This window comes from Sus scrofa, chromosome 3 (genome assembly GCF_054392235.1).
Source record: "Sus scrofa isolate SSC_HxYL_T2T_F1_AM1 chromosome 3, Sscrofa_HxYL_maternal_Yorkshire_Landrace_v2.0, whole genome shotgun sequence".
Lineage (NCBI taxonomy): Eukaryota > Metazoa > Chordata > Mammalia > Artiodactyla > Suidae > Sus > Sus scrofa.
Genome location: NC_139385.1, coordinates 84,151,020 through 84,166,096, shown reverse-complemented (window position 1 = coordinate 84,166,096; position 15,077 = coordinate 84,151,020). Strand labels below are relative to the sequence as shown.

At 48.5% G+C, this 15,077-nt stretch overlaps 1 protein-coding gene across 7 annotated transcripts in view; it reads right to left on the bottom strand.

Moving 5' to 3' along the window:
• The window catches only part of TGFA (transforming growth factor alpha), a 105,787-nt gene that overhangs the window by 60,985 nt on the left and 29,725 nt on the right, over nucleotides 1-15,077 (bottom strand). For 6 of the 7 annotated variants that reach the window (XR_014839566.1, XR_014839565.1, XR_014839567.1 and 3 more), the window contains 1 exon segment: nucleotides 9,848-9,901. The exons of the other annotated variant lie outside the window; for it this stretch is intronic. Coding sequence is in view for 2 of the 6 variants with exons in the window: in XM_021085860.2 (XP_020941519.1) it covers nucleotides 9,848-9,901 (54 nt within the window). In the remaining 4 variants the exon portion in view is untranslated. 7 annotated transcript variants of the gene reach the window in all.

Below are 15,077 nucleotides of genomic sequence, written 5' to 3'. Positions count from 1 at the left end.
TTCAGCATCCAGCATATAGTGAAGTGAGTGTTCCATAAATGTTAGGTCATATCACTATATGAAATCTATTGTGATCTATAAGATACAAATTCATTTTAACATGTGATTGAGTTCTCATAGCAGCCTTTATATAGTAATGAATTAATTATTATTATTATTTTTTGTCTTCTCTAGGGCCGCACACGTGGCATATGGAGATTCCCAGGCTAGAGATCTAATCGGGGCTGTAGCCGCCGGCCTACGCCACAGCCACAGCAATGCCAGATCCCCAACCCACAGAGCAACGCCAGGGATCGAACCCGCAACCTCATGGTTCCTAGTCAGATTCGTTAACCGCTGAGCCATGATGGGAACTCCTAATGAATTTAATATTAAAGGCACAACTACTATCTGTGGGGTGTCACATACTTTGATGTTCAAACTGGGTCTTGATTCTGAAGAAGGTTAGGAAGCAGGGACCTCGGGTTACCTCCTTAGGAAATGCCTACAAGGCTGACAATGATGTGGCTATCACCTGATTTGATATGCACCTTGGTTTCTAGAGCCTTTTGCGCTCCTGGGTTGTGTTTATTTAATGGGCTATCAGGCGGAAAGCCGGCTAGACCCAGACTTTTATAGGGGCTCCTGTGGATGGTTCCATGACTCATGATTATATTTCCATTTGTTACATCCCAGAGCACCAGGAAGATGCGTCTGTGGCAGATTTCATAGTAAGAGCTAACATTTTTCACTTTCAGGATTCAAAAAATGCCTTCCTAGACCTACCATGTAAGGCGGGGAGAGATGTTTATTATATCCAACCCCCCAGCAGTCAGGACAGAAAAAGGCCCAGAAGGAGAGCTTCCTAGCCCAGGCTAAATGACAGCTGGCAAGAATATCATCCTCCTGAGCCCCAGCTCCAGGGAACCAGCGTGAGGGGACCCGCGCCCTTCCTCCTGTTTCATCCTGTCTGTTTTTTCCCTTGTTCAGTGCTAGCATGTTTTGGTATTTAAGAAATATTTAGTCCTTTTAGTGATGAAATGGTCAAGATGTGTGAAATCCCCTTCTATTATACATTCTGATAAAGTTGGGGCATAACTTTCGAGACAGGAAATGAAGAAGAGATTCAAAATGAACTATAAATTAAACAGTTACTGAGACGGCTAAGGAGGCACCTGAATTCAGCTTGATGACAGCCAAGGACATCGGTAAATAACCAGACAACCTGAGCTGTTCCCCAAACTCAGAAACTGGAGGTTTGGGTTGGGTGCTCAGAAAACAAAGCCGATGCCTTACTCAAAGCTGCTGTGCTCATCATTTCATCACAGCAAGGTTAACAGGAAAGAGGATGTTTCAAGGTGATGGCCCAAGTTCTGAGGTTTTGGATTCTCTTTGCTAAGCTTCCGGGTGAATGCTAGAAAGTCAGCCCTGAACACAAACATTTCACAGACTCCCAGAAATTGGCAGTGTCCCACTGAGGGGGGTGCGTGAGTTCCAGGGATGGAAAGGAGCGGCTACCTTAAGAAGAAAGGCAGGTACCACCACGAAGGCAGGTACCACCATGAGGGTGTGTGCCACGCAGCTTCTTCCCTTCTGGCCTTAGCAAGGGCAGATGTCTGGGCCACATGCTGATGGTGGCCAGGAATCTGCACTTCAACACATGCTGCAGGATGACTTCTCTGCACATTGAAGCGTGAGAACCGCTGTCTTAGGGCTTAACTGCTGGTAATAAAAGCACCATGAAGACACAGGTCTTGCGTCATAATACCTGTGTCACCAATAACATAGTAAGAGTGGAAGCAGCAAAGCACTTATGTGCGTGTGCACAGAGCTCCGAGTGCTTCACATATAATCTCTTAATTCTCACAAACAACCCTAAGAGCAGGTAAGATCAGATGCTTATTTCATAGATAAGGAAGCTGAGATACAGAGAGGTTACGTAATTTGCTTAAGGTCTTCCAATTTGTTAGGTGGCAGAGGGGAAATTTGAACTCTGTCCAGTTCCAGAGTTTTCAGATTCTAGAGACTGACTCTAGGGCTGGGGGCCCGGAAAAGCCCAACCTCTCCTTTGAAACTCAGAGATAAAAATGGATCAGGATTTAGGAGCCACTGAAGAAGAGTTTGGATGAGCATCCCTAGAACTTGGAGGTGAACCTAGACTTATTCTGTTGGGGCCAATCTCTCCAGACAGTGAGGTCCTGAGGGTGGGCGCCAAGCTATAGGGACCAGGGTGTGTGTGGGGGGGTGGCTCATGCAGGCCAGTATGGCAGGTCCCTGTGCTCCAGAAACAGCAGCACTGCCCGAGCCTCAGTGACACTGCAGCTCTGGGACAGCAAGACCAAGGCAGCCTGCACTCAACTTGTGCTGGCCAGCAGATCTGCAGGGTAGCACAGCAGCCATGGCCTTTTTTTTCCTTTTAAAAAATGTCACTCCTTTTATTTCTGATTATAGTATTAAAATATGCTCACTGGAGACAGGGTAGAAAACCAGGCAAGAACAAAGGAAATTAAAGTCATTCATATTCCTATTAACCAGAGATCGTTAACGTTAATACTAGAGGATCTTTGCCTTTATTTTTGCATCTGTGTGCGTAGTTTATATGCACCCTCTTGTAACAGACTGGATGGTCAACAGGGACCTGCTGTATAGCACAGGGAACTCTACCCAATATGCTGTGATAGCCTACATGGGAAAAGAATCTGAAAAAGAATGGATGTGTGTAGGTGTGTAACTGAATCCCTTTGTTGTAAAGCAGAAATTGTCACAGTATTGTAAATCAACTAGACATCAATAAAACTTTAAACAATGGGAAAAGCTCAGATACATCACTCAATTTTATTACTTTATCTATTTACATGTGCATTCTCCCACATCATTAAATATTCTTCTTCAAAATGATTTTAAAGGGCTTTTCTTTAAAATCTATTCACCTGCCCCATAATGATTTCCTTCTTGCTGACATTTGAACTGGCTATATTTTACTATAATGGATATTAATCTCACGTCTCTGATTATTTTTGTAAAGTAGATGCCAAAAGTCTAATTGTTAGGTCGCAGGGTATGGACAATTTTAATGTTCTTACTAATACGAAGGAATCAAGTCCCCCGTTAATACTAAGCTCTTTCCCAGAAAGCTAATATACACAGCTATAAATAATACATGTAGCTGCCTCACTTCACACACACCAGCACTCAGTGTTTGCTTTCCCCAAACTACGCCTGTTTGATAGATTAAAATGTAACAGAGTATCTATCTTTCCCAGTGGAGTACAAGGTTCTTAAGAACAGAGACTTTGCTTTGATTAGGATTTAGCATATATCAAGTGCTCAATAAATCTTCATTGACTGAATGAACGATACAAAGAATCACTCTGGACCAGGGATGCTGGTCTTTGCCTCTTCCACGTCTAATGAGGAACTCTGCCTGCCCAAAGGCTACACTGCTTTTTGGCACCTTGTTCCCAGTGCAGCCTCCCCCTCCCAACACTGCCACAGCTGCTGGGTAACCACTTGACCGAGGAAGCAAACCCATCCAATTCTCTCTCTTGAGACTCTGAGCTAAGAGGCACGGGGATGGAATGCGCTGGTATTAGAAATATCTTCACAGCAGGTTCAGAGTAAATGGCCACAAATTGCGGGGCCTGGCTACTCAGCAGTAAGTCTGTGCTAAATAGATATCAAAAACTAAAACGTGGGAGTTCTTGTCATGGCTCAGTGGTTAACAAATCCAACTAGGAACCATGAGGTTGTAGTTCGATCCCTGGCTTTGCTCAGTGGGTTAAGGATCCGGTGTTGCCGTGAGCTGTGGTGTAGGCCGGCGGCTACAGCTCTGATTAGACCCCTAGCCTGGGAACCTCCGTATGCCGCAGGTGCAGCCCTAGAAAAGGCAAAAACAAAAACAAAAACAAACAAACAAAAAAAAACAAAGACAAAAACAAAAACAAAAAAACCCTAAAAAGTGGAGGAACAGGAAGGCTTCCATAGGCCTTGACTTTTAGAAATCTATGAGTTGTGTCACTTGCTTTGCTTTTTTCAAAGCTGGGAGATACTTTATCTGACCTCAGCTTAAACCATGGCCTTGATTTACCCAATCGATCCTTTCCATTCCTCTGTTAAAATGTCTAGACCTAGGTCCTCAGCAGGCAGAAGCTCAACTAGTTGGTTACTCTAGTTTACCAGCCCATTTCTGTTTTACCACTGAAGCTATATATTTACCAAGAGGACATTTGTGTTTGTTCCCAAACCTGTTTATGTCAGTTGTCCTCATTACTGTATTTACGTAATTTAATTACATATTACATAAACTAATGAGATATCTATGCATAAGGAAGGACCTGTTGTTTCTGTTATAATAGTGGCGTGTTTTGGACAGACTTGACAAGGGTGAATAAATGAAAAGAACTGTTGTCAAATTAAGGGTGAACAAGACAACTATAAAAGACTAGGTGTGTGGGGGGAAATGTACAGGTTTGTAAAGACACTTATTCTGCAAGTGTCTAAGTTCTCTGAAGAAATCAAATCTGCAAATTACAGAGGCGGCAACATGGGTGCAGCTTATATAAGTGAACAAATTCAGAATGCTAATATATAATCCACGAATAACTAAAACAAGAGTGTCATAAAACATTATCCGTCTTTCCTTCATGTCATGCACTCTGAAATTCTCTAAACTATTAAAATCATGAGGGTTTTTTTGTTTGTTTTTGTGCCCGCATCATGTGGAAGTTCCAAGGCCAGGGATTGAACCTGAGCCACAGCAGTGACCCCAGCCACTGCAGTGACAACATCAGATCCTTAACCCACTAAGCCACCAGGGAACTCCTCAATCCCATTTTCAAAAAGGTTGGTTGTGACCCGCCAAGGGGATTTTGTGACTCACAGTTTGGAAAGACACTGCTTTAATCCCACTCCTTCATTTTATCGAGGGGAGAACTGAGGTTCAGGGAGATTGAAGGGCACTATAGATATCACACAGCTCGTGAGTCAGAATTATGATCCTGGATTCCATGTCCTATGGCCCCTCTACTATGCGGAACAACCTTCCCTCTGCCCCAGCACAGTTACCTTTGCAGAAAGTAGCAGGCAAAATGAGGAAATGAGACGCATGTACCTGGGTCTCTTTGCTGTACAGCAGAAATGGACAGAACACTGTAAATCAACTATAACAAATTTTTAAAAAAAATAAAACTAAAAAAAGAGGAACTGTACAACACGAAGAGATCCTAAAGACGAAAGGAGGCTCCCTCCTTCTCTCCAGAGGCTCTAAGTGTCCCAAGCTAGTCCCAGCACTCAGCGATGCATGTGCCTTGAGCCCGCAAAGAAGACAAATCAAGTCTCTCGTGCTACAGACACTTCTTTGGAACAGTGAACCGTGTACCTGGGTGGAACACGTGAGTCTTCTAATTTTAGAATGACTTCAGCTCCACATGGGAAAGCTCCAGACAATGGAATGGGGAAGCAGTTTGCAGCTCTGAAAAGCTTTTGTTAGGCGAGATGAGCAATAAACAGATCCCTTGCTTGCTGGCTGACCCGGCTTCTACCTGTTTCTCAAACAAGTAACGCCTTCAGAGGCTGCTCCTTATAATCTGATTTGCCCTCCTCTGGCGGCCTCGACTCCCCCTCTCACCATAGCTAAGCTCAGTGTCCCTGCCACAATCTGACCACCATCTCCCCAAGCAAGCTGATAACAGCGACCTTCCCTGTCAATAACAGAGTGGTGAATTCTCCACGTTCTAGCATCATTGCCTCTGAAAAGTCTCCCAGATGCTAAATTAAGCAAGGCTTCAAACCCTGCCCAGTTCCAGGTGGGTGGCATGAGACACAGGCTAGAGGAAGGAACAGAAGTTCAGGTTTAAAGAGCCACCCCGGGCACCCGATCATGCTGGGCAGGTAGCAGAGGGAAGCCCGGGGCCTGGCTCCCAGGTGCCTGAGCACAGCCCTCACCACACCCCTCAGTCATTAGAGTGAGTCTCATGAAAATATGAGAACCAGATGGGCAGCCTGGGAACTATGCAACATTTCAGAGGGTTAAGCAAGCAGCCACCCAACAACTTAACCAAGATGCATTCTGTCCCTTGTAAGGGGCATGAAAAGGTGCCTTTGAAGACAGGTCATAGCTCTTCCCCTGCGAAGGGTGTGAAGTTCTAAGCTATAGGTGCTGCCACCCTCATCTTGCCTCCAGCTAATGTTTCTCTGCATGCTCTCCAAACGGACAACCAACCAGATCCAAATTTTCTGTCCTGACCCTCAGACTTTGCTCCTGTAGCAATTATTTTCTAAATCAGGTACCAAGCAGTCAGCTGTGGTTGCCTTATGTCACTTTGAGGATCTCATTGTGGGTTCCCATGCTGTCTTTTCACCTGTGTGGTGGGCTCTCTGAGGACAAGGACGTAGAAGTTGTCCAGTGACTATAATGTTAGAACCTGAATGTAAAACAGCATCTGACTCCAAAAGAATGAAATACATGGCAGTCACACTGCCACTAGCCTACCTGAGGCCCGTGGCAGGCATCACCAGTTGATCACCACCATCACACTACCACTAGCCCACCTGACGCCTGTGGCAGGCATCACCAATTCATCACTGCCATCACACTACCACTAGCCTATTTCCTAACAGTTTGAAGGTAGCCTTGTAATCCTTACCATAGCTTTCCAAGTAGTCTCTATCAATCCATCAGAGTGGACATGTGAAGAGTCTTACAGGCTATTCTGATTCAAGGCCAACAGATGAAGAAACTAAGATCCAAACAGGAACCAGATGAATAATTTGCCCAGGGACTTGGCAAAACTGAGACCAGATGGGTCCAATACCCAGGATTCCTAACCTCCAGCCTAAGGCATGTATCCTTCCAATGTCTCACCCAAAGCAGATGTCTGAGAAGCATTTGCTGATGACAATAATGCCAGGCTCCTATGCCTCTGGCATCAACTACCCTCTGCATTTGGGGATTTAAGAGAAAGGATGATTGGAGGAAACCAATGAAACCTCAACTACAAAGTCTAAGGGCAACTGTGAGGAGTCATGAGGACATGGAAATTTTTTTTTGAAAAACTCAAAAAAGCCACATGGGGTTCAGCTCCCATTTCATCAAGCTTGTGTTCTACCCTTAACTGGCACACAGAGTTTGGAATTTTCTCTCTCTGCTGCTCTGTCCAGTCAAATTGTTAGAACTTCATCCTGAGTGTGCCTGCAGCCCTTGGCTCCAGCAGCATCAATCCGAAATGTACCAAAACCTGGATGTGAGGGTGATCTGGCTGCGACATCTGTCACCCCATTGATCACCAGGGTTGATTTGGCTGATGTGGCTGGCTAGGCGGGTGTCCCCTTCTTCCCTCACCGCTCCATGTGCATCCCTCCCGAAGCTACACGCTCAGTCGAAGAGGATGACCATGCCCGATAGAGGAGGACCATTCCTCGGTCAAGAGCATATGAGTAGCTGCGCTCCCCTGATAGAACCTCCAAACAAACTCTCAAGGAATGTACCAAAACCTTCTTCTTTTCTTCTTTTTTTTTTTTTTTTTTTGCTTTTTAGGGCTGCACCTGTGGCATATGGAAGTCCCCAGGCTAGAGGTTAAATTGGAGCTGCCGCTGCCGGCCTTTGCCATGGCCACAGCAATGCAGAATCCGAGCCTCATTTGTGACCTACACCATAGCTCATGGCAACATCAGATACTTAACCCACTGAGTGAGGCCAGGGATCGAACCCACATCCTCATGGATACCAGCTGGATTTGTTACCTCTAAGCCACACAGGAACTCCCCCAAACCTTCTTATGTCCATCACTCTTTCTCATGTATCACCAACCAACTCTGGGATCTCAAGGTCCCCTGGACCCAAGAAGGTATGGCACTGCCCCTGCTCTCACCCACTACATTGAGCCACAGAATTGCATTCAGCCAGTTATAGGGTCATGGGCCAAAGAGCAGGACACGGCTACGGTTTTCTGAACTTACATCATCCTGAGGGAGAGGAAGCCTCAGGTCCTTGTTGACACCAGAGACAGTCTCAGAGAAGCAAGGCCAGAAAGGAAAGATGGAACAGAGATTGCCCACCACTGCAGCAAGGACAATCATTTTCTGGATAAATGTCACAGGTCTTCCCATGGCTACCCAGGAGAGCTTGGGAAACCCCAAAGGGCCTGGGCAGGAGCCACACCAGGCCCCTGAGGGAAACTACCATCCCCTAGGCCTTTCCTGTATGATGGATGGAATGGGAGGAGCTGATAAAGTAACCAGGAGTACCCATCCCCTTGGAGTATTTGCCATTGCTGCAAACTGTCACCTGCAAGTGACAGAGGAGAACCCGGCTCTTGGCTTCTAGGTCCTCCAGTGAGAGTCAGGAGGGCTGGAGATGCACGTGGGGGTAAATGCAGCCCGGGGCTGGGGGGGGGTGTTGGGACAATTCTGAAAAGAGTCCGGGGGAGTCATCCAGCTATCTCCCCCTCCCTATGTAGTCACATCTGAGCCCTTCATGATGGGGGACGTAATGAAAAAGTGAAAGAACGACTTCATGGAAACTCTGGTAGACCCTGGACTCTGCAAGCACTGCTCTCGGATGGACAGACCCTTCCACCCCCAGTCCCAACAAAGTGTAACACCGAGGAAGAGAGGAATTTTCTTCTGTGGCATCATGGGCCACCAAGGGGCCTGGGTACCTTCAGGGTTCAAAGGCATCAAGGATAATAACTCCAAGGGGAGGCTGTGGGGCTGGTACCCAGTGGAAGTGGCAGCATCACTTCCACTGCATTTGGAAGGAAAGAGAAGAGCAAAGTACCAAGGACACTGTGTGGCTGGTTAGAGAATTTACGAATACACAGGACCACCCCCTGCCATGGCTCCTCCCTGAAATAACCAGGGAGATACAGCAGGGGCCACCACAGTAACAGATGGGAGTATATTCCATGTCAACCAGGGAACAGTGAAACTGGCAGATTCCTGTATTGTTGGCAGAAAAAATCAGCTCAATTCACTTGGAAAGCTCTTCCACAATTTGCTACAAGGGTCATAAATATAGTTATTCTTGCTCCTGGAGATTATGTCCTAAGGAAAGAATCCAAAAGAAGGAAATCGCTTCTAGGCATCAAGCTGCAGCATTATAATTTAAACCCGAGGCAAAAAGAAATAATCCAATGGGAAATGCCTATTTAAATCACGCATGCCCATTTTAATGGAACATAGTGACATTTTAAATGGATACATTTCAAAGTGGAAAAATGCACAACTCCTAACCTTGAGTTGAAAAAGCAGGCATCCAAATAGCTTTCTCACCGCGACTAATTGTAAAACAATATCAGCGCATGTGGACAAAGGCTAAAATCCATGTGCAAATGGTGCAGAGACTGCCTCTGTGATCCTCTGCCCGCAAGCGGTCTGCCTCCCACGTTCCCCAACTTTCCCATCTGTTGATCAAGGATCTTGAAAATGAAACAAGGGAAATATTGCTACAAATGTCAGAAGAGAAACTGGAAAATAACTAAACAAAGATCAGCAGGCAGAGGTAGACAAGCGGGTTTAGGAATCTGGATTCTTCTTGAGATGGATTATGATGTAAGGGTTCCAAGCCTAGGGATCCTGCAGGCTTTGCTTTCCGGCAGCCTTGCCCACAGTGATTGTTGGATCAGAGATGGGAGAAGGCAAGTCCTGAGGGAGCAGGAGCAGGAGCAGCCACCCGGGGGGTGGGGGGTGGGGGGTGGGGGGCAGCAGTTAAGACCACCCAGGAGTGCTCCCTGGGCCCCTGGCACAGAGGGCTCAGAGGACAGCTGTGCCTCACTGGGCAGGAACCCCCCCGAGGCAGCTTAGGGCGCACCCAGGCTCCACAAAGCAGCCCGGGTCTGCAACCACCCCACATCAAGGGGTCAGGACTCACCACTCAGGGCGGACGTGCTGTTCTCCAGGGCCTGGCACACGGCCAACAAGATACCTGTCGGGGGGAAGATGAGAGGACAGGTGAGGGTCTGGTCAGCAGTGGACTTTCTCAGGCTTCGAGGGTCAGCCCCCAGCAAGGGTGAGAGTTGATATTTTACAAAATGGGCAGCAGGCAGGTTTAGTGACCGAACTGGCGGAGCTCAGTGCAAAACGAGTATGTGGGACCCTTGGTTCAAAAAGCAGGGAAAAGGGACCTCTTAGGGTGAATACAATGTGAAGCTGTTCCCTGCCTGTCTTTCTCCACATGTCATGGTGCTCCTTGTTTCGTTTTTGTTTTTGTTTTTAAACACTTTATAAGTATGTGGTAAAATATACACAGCAATTATTATTTTAACTCTTTTTGAGAGTACAGTTCAGCGGCTTTAAGTACATACACGCTGTTGCGTGCGTCAGGATGTATTTTATTTGTTCTTTCTGGTCTGGCTGTCTTTGAGGTATGACACGACTTGCAGTAGGGGGTGGGGGCGGAGCACGGCCCCTTGGAGGGCCCCCGGGCCCCAGGGACAGTGCACAAGTGCGCATGTGACCATGAACTACGGGTTTTCCCCTCGGCCAGCGAGGGGATGGATGTGTGTGACCCAGCTGGAGGCAGGGAAGACTGGTCAGGGGTTTCTTCTTCCCAGAAGTCAGTTGACCCCACCCAAGGTGGGCAGTGATCCCCCCGAGGGTGCTGCAACATCCACCCTGGGAAGCTGGATAGGGGAGGGGAGAAGCTTGCCCCGTCCCTCATCCAAGGAAATGCAGCGGGGCTGCCAGCCTGGATGGGGCGGTTGTCACCACGCCCTGCCCAAGATGCCGTGGGGGTACCTGCACCTCACTCCAACCTTTCTTGTGTCAACTTCCTGAGTGGCAGGCAAGAATCCACCCAGAAGAGGCAGGGAGGTGGCAGTAGCTGGGAACACAGGATCTGAGTGCCCCCTCCCCAGCCCCCTCATATTCCACTGTCCCAGGGAACTTCACTCACAAGATACCAATGCAAAGACAAAACTGTTCAGAATTTCAAGACTGCAGCATCCTGGTGTTAGTCCCCAAGGCCACCTGAGCCCAAGGATCTGCGACCACAAGGGTTGCATACCCATGAGGGTGCCCCTGCCAGCAGATGACCTTATGTGTCTGCACGTTACAGTACTGGAGATTTCTGGAAACTGAAGAAGGAACCTCTATGCGTTATGCAATCAGCATGAACTAAGTTAGAATGACTTCCTAAAACTGAACTCTGAAAAAAGATGCTGGGATGGCCATACAGAGGCTGTGCCACCTGTGGGGTAGCCCGGAAACGACAAAGACAGGCAAACTTCTGCGCTGTGACCCGCCCCCCCACCCCAGTGCTCAGGATCAGTGCCCCCTGCCCCGGCCGTGCATGCTGTGAGGGCTCCTTTCCCCTTTTACTCAGAGTGTAGACACAGAAGCCCTTGACTCTCAAGGAAGAAACACGCTTGGACAGATAAAGCAATTTGCTCACAACTTTCGTTTAGGCTCTTGACATGAGAAACATCTCAGAAACTTCAGACTGCTTTTACTGCAGGCCTGGCCTGGATTTCCCAAATATTCCTACAGAGTGTTGAACCACTCATCTGGGCTGGAGTTGGGTGGGTGGGTGGGGGGACAAAATGGGGTGGGGGACGAGGAGAGAAAGGTAGTAAAATCACACATCTGCCCCGAACAATTCTTTCTTGCCGCTCAACAGACACTTTTTCTTTTGGCCATCCTGTGGCATATGGAGTTCCTGGGCCAGGGATCAGATCCAAGTCACAGGTGCAGCAACACGGGATCCTTAACTCACTGTGCTGGGCCAGGGATCGAATCTGCGTCCTGGTGCTGCAGAAACACTGCCGGTCCCGCTGTGCCACAATGGGAACTCCTGTTTTTGTTTTGGTTCATTTGAAAAAAAATTTTATTGGAATATAGTTGACTTACAAAGCTGTGTCAATTTCAGGCATTAAGCAAAATAAATAAGTTATATGTATACACATATCCTTTCCTTTCCAGATTCCTTTCCCATATCAGTTATTACACTGTATGGAGTAAATTTCCCTGGGCTATACAGTTGTTCCTTGTTACCCGTCCATTTTATATGTAATAGTGTGCATATATCAATCCCAACCTCCTCATTTAACCCCCCCCCCCCCGTTTCCCCTTTGGTAAACATAAGTTTGGTTTCGAAATCTTTGAGTCTGTTTCTGTTTTGTAAGTTCTATTGTATCATTTCTACTAGATTGCACATATTACTGATCTCATATGACATTTGTCTTTCTCTGAACAGTCACGAACTTTGGAAGCACGCTCTTGGGGGTCCCCTGGGCAGATCTGGGAGGCCAGGTTTGTAATCCACGCACCAAGCGTTAAAGTGAGGCTTTCCTTCCAAAGGCAGGAAAAATCTGAGTGGTTCCACACAGTCAGCTGGGAACTTGTCACCATCTGCCTTTGCTGGCACTGCCACAAACCACTCTGGGTCAAAGGTAGCCAGTGACCTGCGGTACCGAAAGGAATGCTCTGCATACCTCTTGAGAGGAAGTGCCACTGGCTTGTCACAAACCATCCCTGAAAGAACAAACTGACTTCCCACCTTCCTCCCTGGCCCCGTATCCCACCAGTCACTACAGTGTCTGGACTCCACACCAACCTTTGCTTAAACAAAATTGCCACAAGAAAGCAAACACTGCCTGACTGCAGCCAGGACAGAACAGAGCCACTCACCAGTCTCCAGGGAGTGCGGTGGCGGCGGCGGCGGGGGTGTGTATGGGGGGGTACGGGGCTGAGGGGGAACTGCCCCAGCCTCAGAGCGAGTTCCTTCATCCCCTCTGCTCCTCACCTGGATGCTCCCAGCCGCCAGACTTGCAAAGATGTTTGGAGAACTAATTAGAGTTTGCAAAACCACCATGATCCACAGATGAAAGACACTGGGTTTTTATTCATAATTGAAGCAATATGAGAAGAATGGTTCCTTTCTATACCCTTATATCCCATGGAAAACAACTTCTTAGTGCTCTGGGCTCTCTCTGCAATCTTCAGTGGAGACCCTGTGATGGGAGGTGAAGCCTCTGCTTTCCCTAAGAGGGTCCCAAATCAAGAAGACAAGGTCAGGCCTCTTTCCCTTCTCAGGTGGGTGGGTACCACTTATTGGGCAGGTGCCAATCCCAGGCTTAGCACCAGGCTTTTTACAGGGATTATCTTATTTAGTCTTCACTATAACCCACAATATAGGGCACCTCCCGGCTCCCCTGCCTTTTGGTCCAGCCCATGGAAACACCCAATTTTACAGATGAAGAAACTGAGGCTTAGAGAGGTTGTGAAATTTGCCCAAGCTCCTGCAGTCAAATTCATTTCTTTCTTTCTTTTTTTAATAACTTTTTTTTTTTTTTTTTTTTTTGTCTTTTCTAGGGCTGTACCCGCGGCAGATGGAAGTTCCCAGGCCAGGGGTCGAATCGGAGCTGTAGCCACCAGCCTACGCCACAGCCACAGCAATATGGGATCTGAGCTGCATCTGTGACCTACACCACGGCTCACGGCAACGCCAGATCCTTAACCCACTGAGAAAGGCCAGGGATGGAACCTGCAACCTCATGGTTCCTAGTCGGATTCGTTAACCACTACGCCACGATGGGAAGTCCCTGCAACCAAATTGAAACTCAAGTCTGTCTACCTCCTGTGCCCGAGATAGTGTTTAATTATTACCTCCCCACACAACAGTTACTTGGACCATGGCCTGTCACGACACACTGGTAGGTGTGTATTTACCATTTTCATCCCCTAAATGAGCCCAGACAACAGATTCAGCAGACCTAGCCTCCACATTTGATCCGCCTCTTCCACAGGTCACTTCTGAGGCCTCTGGGCATTTTCCCACTGCCTCCAGGGGCCCCACCCCCCACGAGCAAGGTCTGCTGAGAAGGGTTAAGGGTGTGACGCCAGACTCCAGACCGTCCCATCTTTGTAAGGCCAGCTGTCCCAGACTGCCAGCCCCCAGGGATCATGCCTGCAAAAGCTGGGCTGTGTAAAGGCCTTCCAGAAACATGTGGCCTTGGCAGGCTTCAAGCTCCTCAGACACACAGGAAATCCCTCCCTGGAGCACCTGTGTGGGACAGTATAGCTGCAGGGACAGCCGCCACAGTCCGTGGCTGGGGGAAGCCAACACACACCTCAGATGGAGGCTTGGCAGCCACTGAGGCCTCTCACCTGAAGTTCAAAGCTGGACGCGTGTGCCACAGGGCCACCCAGCCAGCCCCCCTCTGGTATCCCTGCAAGGCTGCTCCTGCCAGCATCCTATTTCTATTTAAATAGCTGCAAAGAGGGGAATCCCTGGATTGTGAACTTGAAAAAGAAAAAGGGGGTGGCGGAGAGGGGAAAACCATCTGCAAAGGAAGAAAGACCTTGTGAAAGGGGGATCCCCCACCTCAAGGTAGAGCAGGAACCCAGCCCGCCCTCCAGAAAGGACGGCAGTGCTTCTAATTCCGCTCTCTGGAACACAGAGAGATGGTTCCAACGGAAAGAATGTCGAGAGAGGCCACCCTATTTATCTGCTGAGCCCATGAGGTGCAGCCACCATGAAGCCACCCACCACTGTGCCAATGGAAAATGCTGCTGACAGATCAGGGTGCCCATCACCCCTGGGCCACAGCGCAGGGCACCCCCTCCGTGCAGCTCCTCATGCATGACGGATGGGGACCCAGCCTGTGCCTTCAGCATGGGATTCCCTCATCCTCTCCCCTGACATCGGCCTGGTGACCACCTCCCCTCCTCTGTGGATACTCGGCTGTAGTGCCCTGACCTGGGAGAAGCATCTTCTGGTCACCCTGGCAGAGTTGACCATGCCTTCCTCTGGCCTCTGCTGCAGCCAGTACCTGCTTCCAGGCTCCTACCGACTCCACTCTACAGACGGGTGGTTCGCTCTAGAAAATTGAGGGCTCCATGTCTCACCCATTTTTAGATCCCCTAAGCTAGGCTTCCTAAGGGAAGGTTTTGGTGTCCTAAGGTGAGGTTTTGGTGTCGAGGATGTGGGGAGGATGGACTGAGGGTGCAGCAGGTCCTTGGGGATGACGGATGTCTTGGATTTGGAGGGGGTGGTGAGGAAACAACTGATGGAGGCGGGAGGGGCGGGAATCAGGTGAGAGAGGCAGGAGGGCGTGTGGGTGTCTGGAGGGCAGCCAGGGTCCCCCCCACCTCTCCTACTG